This window comes from Lycorma delicatula, chromosome 3, assembly GCF_047948215.1.
Source record: "Lycorma delicatula isolate Av1 chromosome 3, ASM4794821v1, whole genome shotgun sequence".
NCBI classification, from domain to species: Eukaryota; Metazoa; Arthropoda; class Insecta; order Hemiptera; family Fulgoridae; genus Lycorma; species Lycorma delicatula.
The window spans coordinates 168937439-168960225 of NC_134457.1; the positions used below are offsets into that span (position 1 = coordinate 168937439).

The following is a 22787-nucleotide window of genomic DNA, read 5'->3' on the forward strand; positions in this document are numbered from 1 at the left end:
AAGATATTGATAGTTAATTTCACTTGTGCTTACGATAGCTTTTTAGATTTTTGTTTGTTCAACTGATACTTATTTTTAAGTACTTATTTTCATACATTGTAACTGATAAAAGTTTTTTTTTTAAAGTTATCATTATACTGCCTTACAATTGGTTATTAGTCTTGTTGTTCAGCATTTAATTTTGCCTAAGCTGACAATTATTTGGTAGTATAGTACTGTAATGACTGTCATGGACTGAAATACTCCAATCAAGTGCACAAAAATGGTCAATTCCAACTCTTGATTTTGAATCAGGTATTGCAGCATTACATAACAACTTAATTACGATGCTATCCACAAACTTTCTGGTAGATCCATCTTATCTAATTGAATCAAAAGTTTATTATGGTGATTAAAGATGCAGATGATTGAAATCTAGACACCATAATCATTGTTTCTAATCACTTTCTTTTGGTGCATCTGTATGAAAATTTCCATGTAAGAAATTCCAAACAGTACTGGAATCATTGAGGAACACTGTCTTGTTTCACAGTAAAATTTTTTTGTCATTCTGAGTTCATTTTGTTACAGTTTTAATGAATTAAGCTAATTTTGGGACATTTAAAGTAGTATATCACTCCTGTTGGGTTTGCTGATGTATGACAGAAACTGGAATATTAAGTTAATGTGTGTCGAGCTGTAATTGAAGTATGTATAAAACTTGCCTAAACTCTCAGGTAAAATATTATTTTTTATTTTGCTGCTTTATGATTTTTAAATTACTGTAGCCATTTGTAATTTCACTATGAATTTATGAAACCTATGTGTGTATATATGTGTGGGTGTGTGTGTATATTTATTTACACATGCACATAATCATTATCACTAAACATAATATTTGTCTTCATATGAATATGTTATCTTCATATTCACATGTCACATTGTACCCTATGTAAAGTAAATACAGTTCCTACTCCAGATCACATAGTTATTAAATAAATAAAATTAAGTAAATAAATGTGTAAATAGTAATATTAATTAGTGATTGATAATTATTATGATATATAAAGTTAAGTTAATGACTATTATTAAAGTTAAGTTATTATTATAAATGACTATTATTATTATTATATATGTACATTAAACTTGTTTTAATAAAAAATAAAAATAAAAAAATAAAATATAAAGCTAAGAAAAGATCTTAAGCTTCAAAAGTTTTTAAGCTTTGGTTAGCTTATAAAATATCAAAACCGAATGTAAAATTGCCTCATAAATTTAAATTTGTTTTGAATTATTAATTAATTATTGTACTTGTAAATGTTGAATTACATTTTATTATTACTATTATTATAATTATGATTATGAAGTACCTGGTAATTGCCACTTGTTCAAACATTTTTGAGTTTTTCTTTTTTTTTGAAAATAAAATTTTTTAAACAGGACTTTGTGTTTCTTTAATTTAATCAAAAATGAATCGATTCAGTTTTTTCTCCAGAACGGATAAGATCTTTATTCCTGAACTGTAACCAGAAACCGGGGTGAGCCAATGTAACTTGAATAAAAGGAATAGTTTAAGACAGTTTAGAAATAAGACATTTTAGTTTCAGTTTGATGCGGTGTGAATGTTCTCAAATGACTGATACTCTTGTCATAATTCTGCTATTCTTAACTTCAACTAGTACAAAGTGTATTCATGCATGCTGCTCCATTGATAGCACCACTGAGATTTTTTTTTCTTGAAGGTAATAATAGTCTGAACATCTAAAAGCTATGGGTGTGTGATTAAAGTGGTAATTCAGTCATAAACTGAATTGTCTAGACACCCGACACATAGCTTGTCGTTAATTGCACTATAAGCGATTAATTTCTTAAAATGAAAATGATAGTTTTGAAAAAAAATCCTGTGATCATGTTTTATAAACAATCTGTTTTTTCCTCTTCATATCAATAAATCAATCGATTTGCTTGAGTTATAACTATCACCATTAGCTGTTGTTTTAAATCGCTGTTATATAGTGAATATTTTCAGCTTTTTACAAGTAACCATTTGTTACATTAAAGTATGATTTGAATTCAATCAGTCCATTTAAGATCGTACTCATCTGTATGAATGTCATTAGAGATTGTAATTTTATCATATGTAGAATGAAATATACAATTCTTGTTTTTCCATATATTCTGATAGTTACCTCTATTAATTGATTGCTTATTAATTATAAAATTTGATTTAATACATCATTCAGTTACTAACAAATGTTTCTGAAAGTGAAGGGACTACATATTGACTGATAATTTCAGGCCTAGTAAATCTCTTCAGGCAGTCTATGTGGTAACATTGGTGTGGTTGATTCAGCCTTTGGGCAATCGCATACATTTGAATGTTATAGTTATTCTAAAACTGTATTTTGAAATTTGTTGTATATTAGTTTTCGTATGCTTTTTCCTTTCCAGAGTTTCTGCAAATTAATTTTTTTTTTAAACTTCTGGTTTTTTATTATGTGAAAAGTTTGTATTTATTAAGTCCCTTAAAAAAATTAACTTTTGGCAATAAAAGTTAATTTTTTTTTGTAGTGGTCTTAATTTTCACAATAAATTTAACAGCTGATTTTAGTTTATTAGAAATAAAGCTATTACTTTATACGTCTCCATTTTTTTTTGTTACCTCAACATTTAAATTTCGTGAATTATTGTGAATGGTTAGAAGTCTACTTGTTAATAATCTCCTGGTAGAGCTAACAGAAAAGTAACAGTTATTTCCTGGTATCGATACTAAACTGCCATCTATCTGCACAAAAAGATAGCAGCAGTGAACGAATGAGATCATAGTCGCGTTGTTTTATGTATTATACATATTTTTATTCTATACCACTACTCGTCGACCGCTACAGAAAGTGGGCCGTTCTCCATACCGCAATCTCATACCGTCATCAGCATCTCCATCCTACTAACTTAGAGCATCAACAACGGGCAGCTCTCGCCGATGGAATTCACCGATGTTGCATATATAATTATTGTTATTCTTGAGCCGGGACTGTGGTAGATAGTATTAGAAAAAGCGAGAGAAGGAGACAGATGGAGGATCGCTTTTATAACGGTGCTTCAAGAACGTGTTTCTAAACACCGTCATCATTATTAACTTATATACACATATTAGCTGTATAAATACGGCGCATCGATCGATGAACCTTTGTACTTTCATTTCTTTTTCCCTTTTTTTAATTGCTGGTTAATGTGACCTTTATCCGTCGCGCGATTACGGGTATTTGTTGTTTTTTATAAACCTATTTAATTTTTTCGTGTAATATCGTACGCGACGTACAACCTTCCGTGAAGGAAGGTTGTACGTCGAATCTATTTTTTTGTTTTCTTACTGTCAGGGAAAAAACTATTTTTTAATAGATTTATGTATATTTTTAAAATCCAATAATCGGTTTCAAAAATATTCTAAAATTGTAATACATTTTATTTTTTTGATGTGATTACAGGTTCTGTATTACAAGTGAGGGAACTGTACCTTACTTTTATTTAAATATTAACTATTTTTAAATTCTTTTGTTACGTAATACAATAAATTAAACTTCAAAACAAACGTGAAATTGAATTCAAAAACTTCATTAAAAATACTACACTTACTTATTAACACATTTTTGCTTCGAGTTCAAAAAGAAAACCTAATTTTAGTTTTAGGGCACTTTTTTGAAGTCGGGTTTATTTTACTTTTAATTTTTTACTTAAAATTTGAATAGGCGATTAAAAACGCTACTCTTTTGGAAAAAAATCTGATGTAGACACACCATGTCTTCCTTGTACACCTATTAAATTATACATACAGATTTTTTTAAAATGAAAAGTACATAAAATTCTATTTCACTGATAATTTTTGATTTTTGATTTTTTTTTTTTTTTGTTATTGAATTATTATTTATAGTAATTTTTTTTTACAATCGGAGGTTAATAATTATTAATAAATCAATATATTAAAATTAAAAAAAAAGGAAATGAAGTGGGATTCGAACCGATGTACCTTCCCCTTGTAAGATCCAAATATTTCTTAAATTTTATTTGGCTACAACTTTGGAACCAATGAAAATATGTACCACTTATGATATGTTGTTGAAAAGCTCTCAATGAGGGCTTATTACTGCAGTTAAAAAAAATCAATATCCACATTTTTTGGATATTTTTGGTCAAGTCGATTGCAATCAAAAGGGGAGGTGCACAGTTAGATGTTACACCAGTCCTAAATCCAAAACTTCAACATCCTACGGCTAATCATTTTTGAGTTGATACGAAATACATACGTACGTACAGACGTCATGCCGACACTAGTCAAAATGGATTCAGGGATTGTCAAAATGGATATTTTCGTTGAAACTGAAAACCGAAATTTTTCGTCATGAAAATACTTCGTACAAGTAAGAAAAAATTGCGCTCGTTAGAAATGCAGAGAAGAAACTTCTTTATAAAAATTAAAAATATCTACCTAAAGAGATCGTTACCGTGGGTGAGCTAAGTCTTTCAGATGTGAAATTATGTACTTTAAGTTTTCCCATTAGTTTTTTTTTTTAATTTTTGCTTGAAAATGTTTTAAATCAAAATGCTATTAAAATATTTAGTTATGATATATACTCCCATCAGTATATTGTTTTTTTTTTTAATTTTACATTTACGACCTCGAACGTGCTAAACATCTATTTTAGCGAAGATGACTGAACTGTCGTACGGCCAAATGTTTACTAGATAAATACTAACATATAGTGTAATGAGTTATTCATTTCCGTTTTTTATTATTTTTTTATGCTATAGTTGAATGTCCATTCAAAGGCTAATTCGTGACATTTATTGGAAGAGATTAGGTAGTCTGGTTTTACAGAATAAAGATTCGGTAATAAAGTTAGGTATATTGAGGCACGCCGGCCTCCGTGGCGTGAGTGGTAGCGTCTTGGCCTTTCACCCGGAGGTCCTGGGTTCGAATTCCGGTCAGGCATGGCATTTGTCACACACGCTACAAAGCATTCATCTCATCCTCTGCGGAAAAAATTGCTTTACTGCGGACCTGGAGGTTAAAAAGAAAAAAAAAGTATATTGAGGCTTAACCTCATTTCAAGGTTCAGTTTTTAAAGTTACTGGATAGAAAACGGTCCAGAACAGATGGATTGGCCGAGCTACTCCTATCAATTATTTGGTGACTAAAGCGAGTCCCCAAAACTTTAGCACGGATTCAGTCTTTCTTTTTCCTGTTTAGCCTCCGGTAACTACCGCTTATTAGATAATTCTTCAGAGGATGATATGTATGAGTGTAAATGAAGTGTAGTCTTGTACATTCTCAGTTCGACCATTCCTGAGATGTGTGGTTAATTGAAACCCAACCACTAAAGAACACCGGTATCCACGATCTAGTATTCAATTCCGTGTAAAAATAACTGGCTTTACTAGGACTTGAACGCTGTAACTCTCGACTTTCCAAATCAGCCGATTTGGGAAGACGCGTTAACCACTAGACCAACCCGATAGCACGGATTCAGTCTAGTTACGATACACTGAACGGGTGGATAGTGAGATAAGAATAATCCAACTCTCAAAAACTTCCCGAGCCGAGTATACTTAATTGGATGTGCGGCCCGGGGATGTAGGGAGAAAAACCCTCAAAAACTGCAAAACGAAAGTAGTTTTTTCTTATCTCTTCCACTTTAGGTTGTGAGCATCTCCTCTGCTTATAAATCTCGACAGTTCAGCATATCTACCCAGAATGGATGAACCTTATTACTCTTCAGCTGTTCGAGAATAATTTGAACGGCATCGAACGCCTCAAATATATACTGTAAGAGATTGATTTTCTTCACATAGTAAAGAGCCATCTGAGGACGGGTTAAAGATTCCTGGAGGAAAACTTATCTTCATAATTGTGTGCCACGTATGAAGAACTATTCGAATGAAATGCAAGTTTTTGAAAGACACTTTAGCCGTTATTACCCGAGATACATTTTACAACGAATATATTATTCAGAGTTTAAGGCAGAAGTAAAATGTGCCTTACGCTTTAATAAAGCGTATAAAACCGGTATAATTCAAAATAGTTTTAAAATATCTAGTATATTTACAAGAAAGGAACCTGCCTAGCAAGCGATATATTTTAGTAACAATATTCATTGATGTGTTATTGAATAGGTTAACTTCTTGGATGGAGGGTCAAATAGTTATTAAAGAAGTTTCAGAAAAATATATATGCGGCAGTAAATAATAAACTAACGGAGTCTTCAATTATAAAAATAGTTATGCATTAATAAGTATGTTAATTTACTAAGCATTTGGCACCGTTGGTGTTAATACAGTTGTGTAAATTAAATTTCAACTTACCAAAAATTTAATAAGTGTAAATCCTAGTACTTTCGGAGCTGTTACTCCATCTTCAGGGATTTTCAAGGACGTTAATTTAAATTCAAATCAATAATTGTTTTTAAAATTAAACTGCTATGTTTATAATAGTCGGTCGTTAAAAATAAGATTAATTCGTACGTCAATAAGACAGTAACGTCATGTTTGTATGATGTCTGCGACTATTATCAAGAAGATTATCGAAAGAAGACTATAGTTTGCTCCTAGAAGACTATCGAAGACTATTATCATAATAGTCGCCAACATCTTACACACATAACGTTACTGTCTTATTGACGTACGAATTAATTTTATTCTTAACGACCGACTATTATAAACATAGCAGTTTAATTTGAAAAACAATTATTGATTTGAATTTAAATTAACGTCCTTGAAAATCCCTGAAGATGGAGTAACAGCTTCGAAAGTACTAGGAATTACACTTTTTAAATTTTTGGTAAGTGGAAATTTAATTTAGCAAATATGTTAATACTAAATTAAAAATTAGAAGTTATAATTTTTTACCTTTTTTCGTAGATCGTCATCTGCTTATGATCGAGTGGTTAGGTGTGTCTTATTTCAAAAACTTCTTAACTCGGATTGTTAATCTAAGTGTTAATTTTATTAAAAAGGTTATTTCCTGGAACATCGGTGGTGTTATGGAATCACCGTCTTGTTAGAAGTTTTGAAACTCACGGTGGCGTAAAAAAAGAGTGCTTATTAAATCTGCTGCTGTTTTCAGTTTCTTTTTATAGATTGATCTAAATGGATATTTAGACGGTGGTGTCTATTTAATTTTTAATTTGAAAAGAGTTCATAACAAATTATGATTTTATTTACTAACGACATGTAAGATTATGCTGTAAAAAGTGATAAATGATTGAATAAAACTGAATTGAATGAAATTTAATTGTTAATCTAAACAAATTCAAAATAATGTATGGTATTTAGAAGAGTTGGCAAAATGGGTAAATATACGAAAAAAATTATGGTTCAGAAAAGAAAATTATGGTTAAGACTATTATTGTCCGCTTCTATAATGCGGACAAATAATTCCTTACGAGAATATTTTTGTTTTGTATACATATTTTTTTAATCCATTCCCAGAGGCAAAAATTTAAAGGTTTTAGATCAGACGATCTTGTTGACCAGGAATGTGGAACTCCATTACCGATCCATTTCTCAGGGAAAGGATGATTTAAGTGAGTGGAAACGACACCAGATGATGCGGAAGATATGGGGAAGTATACTTTGCGTATCAGCGCTACAGGAAAATCTTCAATGTTCAATATTCAATTCTTCTTGAACAAAGTGCAAGTAGATCTCGGAAATTAAGCGGCCAGGTAATATGAACGGTCCAAACAGCTGATCGTGAAGAAGGCCGCACCATACATTGACGCTAAATCTGTGTTGAAAATTGCCTTCCACCGTTTCATGAAGGTTTGACTTATGCCCATGTATGCTCATTGCATAAGTTGTTGACGCCATCTCAAGTGAAATTTGCCTCGTCGGTTAACAAGTTGTAGAGTTGTCGATTTGTATTCCACCAGTTGCAGAATCCCAAGCGAAGCAGACCGTGTCGTGGGTGTAGTTGTTGAACTGGCTGTTTATGATAAGGATAAAACTCGTTTTGTTTAAGTGTCCTCCAAACCATCGAATGCGAAACTCCAATCCGTTTAGAAAGACGTCGTGTACTGACGCCTGGACTGCGCTGAACTACACCGATAATAATAATTTCGTCAGTAACAGCGTCGTGTCGGACAGACTGTTCTTAGTTGGTAGGAATACTAGGTAGTGGACCTGTTTCTTGAAGATTGCGAAAAGTCGCGCTAATTGTTTTAGGATCTGGAATCCTGATATGTATTTTCATATTCTACTGCAGCAGCTGTAGCATTACCACTATACACACCCAAATTGAATATCATATCAGTGTGTTCCTCTGTTGTAAATAAGTACAGCATTACTTCAATGACAAACCGATCACGTTCAGACTAAAATTCACAGAAAAAAGTTGCTAACTTAGTAGCACAATTCACAGTACCCGTTATACTTAATATACTTTACATAATGATTTAAACACTAATACAGTATTATGCATTGTTGACGGCGTTTGTTATTTTATTGTCAACTTTGAAAGAATAATTTTTCAAATAATTTACTGTACTTGTGTGATTAATAAAAAAATTATTTCTAAGTAATTTTTATTTATTTATATCTTAAAATTGTATAATTTCCAGTTTTAAAAACATTTTTAACAGTAATTTTTTTTACAAGTTTTTCGCATCACCAAAAAAGAATTTTATTTTTATTTACATTAAATAAGTATTTTTCTGACAAATGTAATGCTTATAAATAAAATTCGAATTTTCTTTGTTTTATTCAACTTATCTTATTAAACTCTGTTCAGAATTAAATTCTCTACAAGTTATTTTTAAAAGTTCGTCTTTATTACCCTTTTAACAAAGTTATTGTACGTCAAACATAAAAAAAGAGGGTTTTAACCCTAATTTATTGGTTTCATCTCAGATTTATCAAAAACTACTGCAGATAAGGTACTGGGAACTATTTCATTCGATTTTTCAGGTCAAAAATCTGCTAATCACTAAATCTGCCCCTTAATTAACGTCCTAAAAATTTCAGTACGACCTCATTTCACTGGGTAGCTGAAATCTGAGCGAAATCTTTCACTAGCAGTAATTCGCAAACGAAGCATTTTAGGACATATGTTTAATGAATTTTTTCCATTATTTTCACAAGTAGGGTGGGTTATAAAGCTCCGGAGAATTTTGTGATACACTCTCTAAAATACGTACCAAGTAGAGACAGGAAAGTTTTCATCTAATGAGATAAATTATGAAGTTATTCTGGAAAGTGTTAGAGATTTAATAATTACCTGTTGTTATAAACAGAATTTATTGAACAGCACGAAAACGTATTTATATAGGAATTAAGTACCATTAACGATTATTTGTTAAATGATATAAAACTTCTTATTTTTTCAAGGTAAGAACTGAATTTTATACTTAAACAAGTGCTCTTATCAGATCCCAGAACAAAAGATGTTTGTTATAAAGTTCGAGATAAGAGTACTGTGCGTTTCATTTTTTTGCAAAGTGCTCAATTTTAAGTGAATTATGGGTAAAATTTCTATATAAATTTTTTAACTGTTACAGATTTGAGGTGTTACTTAATGACAGCCACTGTGTGATTGCTTGGAAATATTGATACCGTCTTTTGTATGAATTTAATTATTGAAATAAGGAATATTACTGTAAGAAGTGCAGTGTAAAATATTCTAGTACATTGTGTTAGAAGCCATGAGATTTTTATAGTTTTTTTAGCTAACATTCTTTATTGGTCGTTGTAAATAACATTAGTGACAGTTTAATTTTTTAATTAAATTAATTACTTTATAACGTATATTACTTTACAGCGCCTGAAAAATATTACGACTATATATTGTGAATATATTTTATTAGCATTTATTTTTTAATAATAGAACGCTTAAAATGGCATTTGAAAAGGATTTTCAAACGCCTTTTTTATGATTAAGTTCTAAACCGGTAGTGAGATATATAATCAAGTATTTTACAAATGATCCGGTAAGATCCTTCTTGCTGGGAACGTAATGGATTAGTGTAGAGGCCGGAATGGTCTTAAGGTGGTTTGTATTTTCCCTCAGGATGCAGTTAGTCAGTCGAAATCTAAATAAAAAAAAGAGATTTGTGAGTTTCGATGTTAAGAATATAGATAAGCAAACATGGAGTCTAACAGCTGAATATCTGTATGCCTATAGTCGAATCTTCATTCCCATTTCTTAACATGGTAAAAAACAAGTGAGAAAGTTAGTTTATTTTTATGTATGACTAAATACGAAACTAATGATCGATGCTTTACTTTGTATAGGAAGAAAATAACTACTTTCTTTTTGTCTTAAGCACGATTTCCTGCCGTGTGGATCGAAGGTGACATAAAATCATCTCTGCTCAAATGGTAGGGGGGGGATTTTTCCTAAAAATTCAAGAAATTTCTTAAGATTCCTTAAAATCCTTTTAATTTGTTATTCACATAGCAGTCAATTCGGTAAGTTATTTTCTGGTAACTCCCAAATTTACTGTTTTTCACCCTGGCTAGTCGGTATATTTGGGTCTATTATTAGGAGCCGATTGACAATACGAAATAATGAGTAGGAAGTTTGGAGGGCTTAGAAAAAGTTATTAGGTCTAGTTTGTAGTTTCAATGCCGAACATTGATTAATCTAAGACGTATATGAATTTTAGAAAAACATTGTGGAACAAAATAAATGATAAACGAAAATAAGCAGTACAATAATAAAAACGTTTCTTTATTTTAAATAATTAATGTTGTTCATAGAGAATCTTTACTAAACTCCCTTAAAGAATTTGGACTCAACACAAAATTAATAAATCAAATTAAAGCAACACTTAAAAACACAAACTCCAAAATAAAATTTAGAGGAGAACTCTTCAAACCATTAATTATAGAAACAAGGAAAATACAGGGAGACGGGCTTTCCCCGCCATTCTTCAACTGCGTATTGGACAAAATCATGAGGGAATGGATAAAGCAGAACAATGAAATCAAAACTGGGAAACAAATAAAAATTGAATTGTTTAACGTTTGTGGATGTTCTTGCGTTGCGGTCAGAAACTCGGGAGGAAATCAAAAAACAAATAGAAGTCCTCTAAAACGTAGCAGGGAAAGTCGGATTGCAAATCTCCTATGAGAAGACTAAAAATAATGTGTCCATTACCAAGAATAAACCGAATCATATCACACTTAACAACCGATAAGTAATAAAAACCTCTTCTCAGAAAAATAATATCAAGAAACAAATGAAAAACCAGCAATCCAAAATAGAATCAATAAACTCCGACTTGCACAGAATGGTCAGCAACAACATGGTCAGCATGCAAAAAAAAAGTCCCTGTCTATCAAGACAAAAATTAGACACTATAACACAGTAACACGACCAGAAGTAATACAGATTGAAGTGAAGCACTATTCAATCTTAGAATCAAAAGCAAAACAGAAGAACTTCAGAAAGTGGAATGAAGAATTCTAAGAACAATTAAAAAAAAAAAAAACACATAATAGATGGAAAATATCGATTTCTCCCTTATGAAATCGTCTATCCACAGAACGAACCCTTACTGTGCATCACGAGGAAAAGAAGATTAGTCTTCTATAGTCATCTAGCAAGGCTCACAGAAGAAAGGTTAACCAAGAAACTACTAAGCTACCAACAAAAAATAAAGTCAACTGTTTAAAAGAAATAGAAGGCCTTAAAGTACTTAAAATTACAAAAGAACAGATTTTGAACAGGAAAGAAAAAATTATCCTTAAAAACAAGAAAACAAATTAAAAATCAAAATTCCGAAACAAAGAAATTACAATATCACAGACGAACAGAGATTCCAGAGGTCTAAAAGAATGAAAGAGTATTGGGAAAAAAAATTCCCAGAAATGATCTTCCCAACACTGACTAGAATTGTTCCAATGAGAGCCTAAACAATGTAAAAAAAAAATTAATGTTGGTTAGTTTGTTTAATTCGTCACATGTTTTATTTCTCATATTCAAAAAAAAAAAAAAATTACGGTTAATTTTGTTGAAGGTGTCTACCATTTTTTTCACTCGTTTTAGTATTTCTAAGTCGATAGAACGATCGATTGACGTATTGATGGTTCTGGGCTCAATTCCCGACTAGAGCATTGCAGTTCTTTAATTGTCGACAATTATTATTACCTATGTAAAATCAAAATTCTTATATAGGCATGACTATTAAAAAATTAATTACTGTTCTAATTTCCTATTTTTTGTAATATAGAAAATTAATTAAAAGCCTTTTTATTCCAATTTTTGTGAAAATACGTTTGAAAAGGAGAAGTAGGCTTAATTTGTTTTTGTAGAACCGTATAAGGGTTAAAAATCAAGGTCATAGTCAAGTCTCTCGAATCACACAGTTTGTAGGGAGAAAGTCTGAATACAAGTTGTGCTGATACACCCACCGTTTTATTAGAATAAATTCTCTTGTTTAATTTTTACTTATAAGGAATTAATTTAAACAAATTTTAATGAGTATAAATATACTTTTTAAACAATAGTTTTAATATGATTCCAAATTTATGTGATGAAGTTGGTTATTTTTAATAATTTCTAAGTTACGCGATTTTGTAATTTTATTGGTTATTATCGCAAATATTTTAAACATAGTTTCAATGTAGAACTTAGATAATAATACTAATTACCTCTTTATATTTAGTAATTAGAACATAAAGTGCTCAGCCGATTCGAAAACAACAGTGCCGTTAATTTATATTTTTATTTGAAACGTATAAAGATAGATTGATATTTAGTCTAAATGAAATTGATTTTATAGATATAATATTACTTTATTAAAAAATATATTTCTTTCCTTCCTGTAACATTACGTTATCATTTTGGACTCAGTTGGCTCAATTTATTTTGGCCTTAATTGAAATGAAAGAAATGAACATACTAGTGAATAAATAAGAACATTGGAACTTTTACATGGATGTAGGTTTCGAGTAATGTATTTAAAATTTATATTAGAATAATTTTGAATTTTCTAACATTTATTACATTTATTAATTTGTCAATTTTCAATGGATGAACATGAACATTGAACGTAATTAGTAATTAGAAGTTTTTATTACGTATTGCTTATATCCTCTTGTGACTGGTTTCAGGAAGGGTACATTCGGCCTGAAAATCTACGTCAAACTTCTGCTTAATCCCGGTAAAACTGGGTAAACGAAAATTAAATATCAAAAATATATTAAAACATAATAATTATTATTAACATAGACATTTTGAACAAATTTATATTTATTTTATCATTATAAAATGTTCATAACTTGCTGACAATAAACGAAATTAATGTTAATCGGTTTTGTCTATTATTGAGTTATAAAAAATTAAGGAAATTTATTTTTACGGGCGATGAATGGATTTAAATTGTTTTGCGTAAAATTGTTAAAAAAATCAAACGTTTATAAAAATAGGCAGACGGATTGGTTCAGTGACGAGGTAAACAAGAGGGTGTGCTGTACGATATGATGTCAAGAGGGTATGTGGTGTAGGAACCGACAAGTAGTTGTTGCAGGCTCTGTTCTGCTTACCACCGGGTTCCGTACCTGTCTATGTGTATAATACACGCTATGTAGATTTAGGTAGCCCGTCCTGTAGCCGTAGTACTAGTACGGTGAAAGAGCGGTTACTGGGTGCGGGAGGAAGTGGCAACAATGCGATGTTAGAAGCCTCTCCAATCTTTTAGCGGTGGGGGAAGACAGCAGACTCGATCTCCCGACCCGGCCGTCAAACCGTGTGTACATTCGACTATCCTCATTGCCGTCTGTGGTGCGCGTGTTGTTCTGTGTTCAACTCGTTCGCTTCGTTCATGTCATCATAACCTCTTAGTGTTTTATCCCTACTCTCTGTTTTTCTCATCAGCTCGCACATGATGTAGTAGTAAACAAATATCGGGCCGCGTACATGTTGTAACGTTAACACAAATGTTTGTAGATTTTCGTAGAAATGTGCTTTTTAAATATCATTGTGTAAATGAATAAGTACTAAACAGAGAAATATTATCTGTTCGTGAGTAAAGTTTAAGTAGTAGTTGTGTTATCGCTGTCTTAACTTGTATTAATCTTAGTTGATCACTGTGGTTGTCGTGTTTTTGTGTGTACTCATTTATATATCTACGAAAAAGGATTACATATATTTATTACAGGTATGTACTGACAAAAAATAACTCTCAGTTTGTAATTAACTTTATTAATTTTACGTATACATGAACTCTGTATTTAATATATAAACAAAGTCGTTATGAATTTCATACTTATTTGTTTTGAAAAATTAAAATATTATTTCTTTACGTTATTTTGTTTACGGTTATAAATAGATTCGGTCAAATAGATGAAAGCAGAATTTAGTTATAGGTAATTCTTTCTTTTCGTTTGTTGTTTTTATACATAGTTAACATCTGGATTAAAATATTATTGTACTGTTATAAAAATGTTCAACTACAGAGATAAATACATGAAACTATAAAACACAATTTAATTTAACAGTAAGTTGTGCTGTTTTAGAGTTGATAGCCCGAACTAGTGTGAAAAATAAAAAAAAATACCTATCTCCCTTGGAATATACAAAAACAGAGGTTGTTAAAGTTATAAAATTAAGTTGATTTCTGTCCCACATTTTGATTATTTTTCTAATTTCGTTAAAAAAACGATTATGAGCAATATTATCGTTTAGAATATTTCGAATTGCATCGATATTTTACGGGTAAAAGTAAGTAATATAATTAAAATAGTTTAATAAATTTATTTGCTAAACCGTGTAAAATCACTTATAAGTTATGAAAACATATAATTTCATGGAGGTTATGTTTTAATAAAACGTTCTTCGATTATAACCAATCAGGCATATTTATTATTACGGATGCTTTTCTTTAATTCAGTTGTAATGATTTCCTGCTATTTTTGAAAAGTGAAACTTGTGAAAATAATTTGTATCACTTAAAGGTAAGAATTACTGTAACAAAGAATAACTACGACTGATCAGTCCTAAAGCCGTGCTATTGATTGAACTTCATTGACAAAATGGTGAATTTGATTTGTCTTTCATTATAAGCAAACTTATAATTACTATTTTTGTAACTATTTTTACCGATCTTTTCTGATTTAAAATGTAGCTGTTATTTTTTTCATATAACCAATTCTTTCTTTCACGTTCTTCGTTATTATAACCCTCTTTTTAATTATACGCTATAATACAAAACAACAAAAATGTTTTGTTTAATTTAACTAAAACTGTATGTAACATCGACTAGAATCACGTGGAATGAAATGTTTGTTGTAAACTTCTACTGTAATCACTGATATCTTATCTCAAAACAATAGATCTATTAATTGTAGTCGCATCTGTTATAAAATGAACAGTTATTCTCGTAGCTAATCAAAGTGTCATTTATTTAATTGTGATTAAATATTTATTTATTTTTCTGAAAATTGAAATATAGAATGTTTATTAATATTTAATAATTCTGTGAACAGGATATTTCGGTAACTATTATTTACACCAAAGATTGTGTTATAGCTAAAACTCATCGTGATTCCTGAGACAATGAAGTATATTTAACCCCTATTTATTACCAAAGCTAAGTTACAACTGGGTTTTCAGATCCAATTAAAATTAATCTCGTCTTAATTAGCAGCTTTAAGAATATTTATTTAATAATAGATAACAACTCTCGGGAATGAATTATAAGGAATAAATTAAGGAAAATTACTGGATTGATTGATGGTAAATATATTGTTTTTAAATAAGTTTGACGTTATTCTGGCACATTGTTCAGAATGAATTTTTTCAAAGAATCTTTGCATATCATATAAAATTAAAAATTAGTTTCGTGATTGAATAAATATTCTATCACTTAATTTTTCACACTCCTCTCCGTGGCATAGTGGTAGAATCTCTGCCATTTATCCGGAGATTCTGTATTCGATTGTTCATTTTTTCATACGATATAAACTAATTTCTTATTGTATAGTAATATTGCAGGCTGTATCCATTTTGGAATGGGCATATTTGGACTTTTTCGACATGATCGCTAATTTTTGCTTTAATGCCTCCGGAATATCATCAGAAATGATCATTTCGTTGTTTGCCAGTTGAAAAAGGTCTGCTTAAATTTTTGTTAAACAGAATGTAAAAAAATCACAAAAATATCCATTTCTTCTCGTATTTCCCTGAAAAAAAGTTTGGTTTCATTAATTATTTCTGGAGATATAATCGCTCTAAGTTGACCGCCATTGTGTTACTTTTGGAATAAATTAATATACCGATATTTAGCAATAATTCGCGTTTGCCAGTGTGATATTTGATCTTTTTAACTTACAAGACATCGATTTAAAAAAAAATAACCTAGGCTTTCCTAATTTAAAAAAAAGGCTCTCCTAATTAAGTGCTTTTTTTATATGTGAATTAATTTTCAAGTGCCTAGAAACTTTATTTCAGGTTCTATACAATTAGGGAAAATCGCATTTTTTAAAAATCTGGATTGCAAAATTATGTGCAAACGAAAAAATTCCCAAAAATCTTGTTTTTTTTTTCCATTTTCTTGACAGTTATTTCTATTTTTGCATCAATAATAACATATTTTTGATTTGAAATCGATGATATTGTGTATAAATTTAACAGCGAAACTTTTTTCTCTCTCTATATTTTCTCTAAAATGAACAGTTATTGTGTTATCTAGGGAAATAGGAGAAAAAATGGATTTTTTTGCGATTTTTTACGTTTTAATAAAAATTTAAGCACACCTTTTTCAACTGGCTTATAACGAAATAATCATTTCTGATGATATTCCGGAGGCATTAAATCAAAAATTAGGGATCATATAGAACAAGTTTCTCTAAATTTTTTAGCCTAAGAGCCATGCTGACTCTTCCACTAAGTCCCAAGGGCCAAGACCTAGCTTTTTTTCCCCCGTTTAACCTCCGGGAATCACCGTCAGGTATTACTTCAGAGGATGAATGAGGATGATATGTATGAGTGTAAGTGAAGTGTGGTCTTGTATAGTCTCAGGTGGACTATTTCTGAAATGTGTGATTAATTGAAACCCAACCACCGAAGAACACCAGTATCCACGATCTAGTATTCAAATCCGTATAATATTATCTTAAATAAAATCCTTTACAGGATTCGAACCTTAGAACTCTCAACTTCAAAATCAGCTGATTTGCGAAGACGCGTTTACCACTAGATCTGCTCGGTGGGTAGGGCCAAGTCTTAGCTAGCTCATCATATCAACATACTGTAGTTTTGAATTACGCGCAAACCTTTGTTTCGGGACTAGCCGGCTAGTGAGATATCTATTGCGCGTAGCGCGGGGATGGACTCCGCTCCGTTCACAATTTCGGTTTTTACTTACGGGCAAGTATCAAGGACATTTCATTGCGGCGGAGATAGTCAATGAGCGTGGTGTATATGTATTGTTACTACTATTTGCGACCATGTTAAATGTATAGTAGTGACATCTTGCGGAGAGTAGAGATGTTTATTGCAGGACGTGGCAAATCTACAGTAGTACAGCGATATGAAAAGCAAAATACAGTGCAACTAGTATGTTTTATGAAACAGTTTATAGTTTCTTAGTGAAAATACAGTGTGTTGAATACAGTTCAAAGGTCCTTAAAGATAAATCCAGTGCAATTTGTTTACTCGGAACACCTGTTTTAGTATTAATTCGCATTATTTCGATTTGGAGTTGCGTCCCTTTTGTATGGATTTGTATAAATGTGGAAAATAAACGAAAGATAGATAATGAGTGCAGAACAGTTAAAAAGTAATGGGTATATCAATATGTTATGATTGAGTCAAGTAATAAGGCAAAGTGTATAATTTGCAATGAAACAATATCAGTCCACAATGAAACAATATCTGTCCCCAAACAATACAATATAAAACGTCATTATGAGACTAAACATTCTCAGATTACTCTAAATTTATAGGAAGCCTACGGTTAAAAAAATATGAATCTTTGAAATGCGGGTTGAATCTCAGCATTGTTGACTAAGAAAGTAGTTGCTGAACAAGAAGCAGCTGCTCTTGCTAGATTCCGAGTGGCTCATCCAATAGCGAAACATGGGAAACCATTTACTGACGGCGAATTAATTAAGGATTGCACGATTGCAGCAGCAGAAGAAATGTGTCCAGAAAAAGCTAATTTACTTGAAAACATCAGTTTGTCAGCAAACACTGTGTCTCGAAGAGTAGATCATATTGCAGAAAATATATTAACTCTATTATCTGACAAAAATCGACACTTAGAGTTGTTTTCTCCGGCCCTGGATGAGTTAACAGATGTTTCAGATACTGCTCAGGAGTTACATTTTATTCGAGGGATAGGTAAAAATTATGAAGTGTATGATGAGCTTGGCGTTCATAGTATTCACGGCATTGCCATTGGAGAAGATAAGGTGTCGTTGCTCTCGTATCAAAGGCCGTAGAAAATGACGGTGGTTGAAAACCATTAATCGTACATTGCAACATTCATCAATAGTCTTTGTGCGGAAAATACTTGGATATGCCAGAAGTTTTAAAGCAGAAGTTTGGATATGTCAGCTTTAATTATATCAGATCACATGCGGTCAATCATCGTCAATTCCGCGAGTTTATTGAAGAGATTGGAGAAAATAACTTACCATACTATACTGCAGTGCGCTGGCTTAGCTACGGAAAAATTCTAACCCAATTTTTTGAGCTCTGAGCAATAATCGAAATCTTTTTTAAATGAAAGGAATCTCCACTGGCCGGGTTACAAAACAATGAGTGGTTATGGAAGTTATCATTTTATACAGATTTAACTAAACGTATGAATGACCTTAATTTAAAATTACAACGAGAAAACCAGCTTCTACCTGATTTATACAATCGTATTAAGTACTTTCGACAAAAAATTGTTTTGTTTCTATCTCAATTGAACAAAAAATGTTTTACGCATTTTAATACGTGCCAAACATTCAGTCAGCAAACTGAGACTCCATTTCCGGTAAATTTCGCCATTTGGGTGCTTTAAAAATAAATTTTGAGGTCGTTTTTCAGATTTTGATGAAATTCCAAACGATATCAAGATTTTTCAGAATCCTTTTAACGCCGATGTAAAAACCCTTGCCCCAGAGCTTCAAATGGAAATGATTCATTTGCAGTGTAGCGATATTTTTAAAGAAAAATATTTTCATCATTGCTGGAATTTTCATTGTTGAAAGTTTGTGTCTTCCATTCACACAGTTTGATCTGTTGTGTAAATCTGTTCGTGGCTTTTTTCCGCGTTCGGCACTGCTTATCTGTGTGAAAAAACATTCTCAAAAATGAAATGTACAAAAAATATTTAGTGATCCAAATTAACTGATGAATATTTGAAGTCGCTGCTGATAATTTCCGCTAGTAAACTTGAGCCATAACTACAAACAATTGCCAGTGGAAAGTTACAGCTACATAAATCTCATTAATTATAATTGTAATATTTAATTTCGTTATGTGAATTACCTATGTACGTCACTTATTGTAAGTTTTAGGATAAATCTCATATCATTAATTACAGTTAAAATGTTCAATTTCATTATATATGTCAGTTATTGTGTTTCTTAATCGGTTTTTATTTTGATTACACTATAAATTTTACAATGTAATCAAAATAAGTTATGGCGGGCCGGATAGTGGTCATGTCCGCGGATCTCAAATTTTTTCCATCGTATGTTTATAGTCGCATCAACAATAACAGCCATTAGCGATTTAAATAAAACTAAGTGAACACAAATAATTAGACAATAAGCACCAAATATTGGATAACAAACTGGAACATGAAAAACAAATGGTTAACAAATATTGGAGCAAAACCGCTAAATTAAGTTTTTCATCCCACTGTCACAGAAAACCTGTAACTGTCTTTTGATGTATTTCTTCCGGTTGAGTAAAGGCTTTACATATGAACTCAGGTTTAATTGGCCCGAACATTGGGCAGTCTATTAGTTTGTGGTTTACGGACCATTTTACATTGCATAGTTCTGCTGAGGAGAGCCGAACAGATGGGCGTAGGTTTGCTTTGTGTGCCCAATCCTCAGCCGAGTTAGGATGACTTGGTCTTTTCTTTTGTTTGGGATAAAAGGTTTCTCGAAGACGTTGTCCCTGATGCCATGTAAGGCCGTGGAACATTACCTGAATTGTATTGTGATAATTTTAAATAGTTTATAAATTGTGTGAATGCAAAAGAAATTAGAGTATCTTAATTATTTCTTCACACCTTTAATGACCTATTATTTAATTTAGCTTTTATCTAAAAGTTTAAAAATTAATTCAAATTGTTATATTAATTTACACTTATTTTTACACATGAAACGGAAATTGGAAACACTATTCATTGTTAGCAGTCTTTTTGATCAGAATGAATAAAATGTACAATTTTAAAATTACTTATCGTATCTTGATCATTATTTCCTTAAAGCCATTATTTAACACTAAAAATATCTATAAATATGAGAGTAATTCTGTTTTAAATAACTTAATGAATGGAATAAAATTTGATAATTTTTAAATAAAATAGGATGGAAGTATTAGCCAAATATTTTCCCGGCTCTAAATAGTTTTCCTGTACTAATTTTGCAATTAACAAGAATTTGATTCTTATCTACGATCTAATCTTAAAGATTTTCACTTATTATTAAAAAAAAAATTAAATCTTCCATACGATCTTAATTTCAATTACAGAAATTAAAATAATTGAATTATTTTATCGATTTAAATAAGGATAAATAAAAACGAATTGAATCACCTTAAATAAATTCCAAAGACTCTCTCGTTACCTAAAGAATTAAGTTCTTGCCATTCACGGTAATTGTTAAAAGAAAAACTTTATTCTCGTCTGTTCAACTACTGAACAATAAGTACCCCCTCCCCCACGGCCCAACGAGATGTGGATGATAAGTATGATATGTAAATGAGTTGTAGTCGTGTACCGACTCAGGCCGACCATTTCTGAGACGTTTGGTTAATTGAGCTCCAACCACCAAAGTACACCGGTTCCCACTATCTAGTATTCAAATTCGAATAAAAGCAACTAAATTTTACTAGGATTTGAATCTTCGACTTCAAAAATCAGCTGTTAAATAACTGATTTGCGATGACGAGTTAACCACTAGATCATCCCGGTGGGCTCAAGGAGAAAATATAGAATTTAATTATGACTACTAAACGTAAGACATCGTTCTTAATCCGTATTATCTGGGTGTGATACCCTCAGTCTTTTAATCAGAAGAACTGGCTATATAGTGAAAATCATTACTGACAGAGAAAGAAGCCTTGGATCTGGTATTTCTTGTACATTGGGTGAATATAAAGCACTAAAGGTACAAGAGATAGAATGCAAAACTATTTGTTAAACACTGTTTTAACTCAGAAGTATGTAGTGTACTATTCGGACATCTTTTACTTAAATTACAGTAAGCTTGTTATTTTAAAAATTATCTTATCTATCTTACTTTAATATTTTTCGTTGCCTTACTCATTTAGTTATTGTAAAAATGTTAGATTCCTGTCTTAATCCGTGTTGCAATATCCACTTACAAGATTTTTGCTGCTTTATTATTCAGATATTTGCTTCTTCTCAGGCAAAATACTTTATTATTTTTTTTAGAGAAATAAAATACTAGTAATGTGAAAAAAATACTATTTATGTATGCATAAGAAATAAAATACATAGGACGTAACTATATAAAACTTACCGAGCGTAAAATACTTGTCATGGAAGTAGAAAAAGGCTGTTGACTCTAAATATTCGTACATTATACAGTTACCAGTCATGCGTTTGCTAAAGGTATCCGTTTTCATTTGATGTCATGTAAGTTATACTTTAGTTAGTAATTTTTAAATTGTAATCTATACCAACATTTTTCTTATGTAATTTATTTTCATAGACGAAAATAAAAACTACTGATGAGTAGGAATGCAGACCACCTCAGCAATTCAGTTACACAGGTTGCAGGCACGCGTGCGTGTGTGTCACTAATCTATCATTTCCAGATTCCATTCAGTATTTATTTTGATATTTTTTGATAATATTTCCGTTTGTTAAAATGTTTATAAAAACTTTTCGGGTTAAGTCCAAGTTGAATTCTGATTGTCTGGAGTCCGTTACATTACATTTCTATAAAAAGGTCGTAAAGTTAACGATCATATTGTTTGATTGTATTTTATCAGGGAATCTATTTTACACACTTTCTACCTTGGAGTTATAAAATACTTCAAATTTTATATGTTCATACATATATGTGGACTACGGGTCCTAGTTTTGTCCAAAAAGAACCTCAGTCTATATTTGGATTTAGTCATCGATAGAAACAGGAATTACAGAAAGGTCTACAGATAAAGAAGCCTATACAAATACAGTCAATAATAGTTGGATCCCTGGCACGGAATCCGGGAGCAAATTATTATTGTACGATTTCGCCTAAATCAGCCAGTTATGTCAGAAAAAATTAATTTTTCTCCTGGTACTAGAAGCACACTTAAGAACAAGCTTTATAAAATAATAATTTCTTCTTTCCCAGAATTATGTGGAACACTGTGCCCTTTGTAAAGAATTTAAGTATTAATATCCGATAAGCACGAGCCAGTAACCAAGAAATGTCTTGGAAGAATAACTTTATTTTATTTTTACTTTTGATTGCACATTTTTCTAAAATATTTAATTCTTTTTTTGTAATATTAATCTTTTCGTTTCATTCAATATTTAGTTAAAATCTGCAAATTTTGGTATGTTTTGTTTTAATAAACTTCGAAATTCTTACTTTGTATTTAGTTTCTGTGGATTTTATTCAAAATC

The 22787-nt window shown here is 31.0% G+C and overlaps 2 protein-coding genes across 2 annotated transcripts in view; both read left to right on the forward strand.

Annotated features, from left to right (window-relative positions):
• Positions 1-7318: 7318 nt before the first annotated feature.
• On the forward strand, positions 7319-18417 carry LOC142321247 (EPM2A-interacting protein 1-like). The gene is made up of 2 exons (XM_075359246.1): positions 7319-7322; positions 17972-18417. The coding sequence occupies exons 1-2, from the start codon at positions 7319-7321 to the stop codon at positions 18415-18417; spliced, it is 450 nt and encodes a 149-aa protein (XP_075215361.1).
• The window catches only part of LOC142322190 (uncharacterized), a 750399-nt gene continuing 741536 nt past the window's right edge, over positions 13925-22787 (forward strand). The window contains exon 1 of the mRNA XM_075360980.1: positions 13925-14132. The gene's annotated coding sequence lies outside the window, so the exon portion shown is untranslated. The remainder of the gene's footprint in view (positions 14133-22787) is intronic.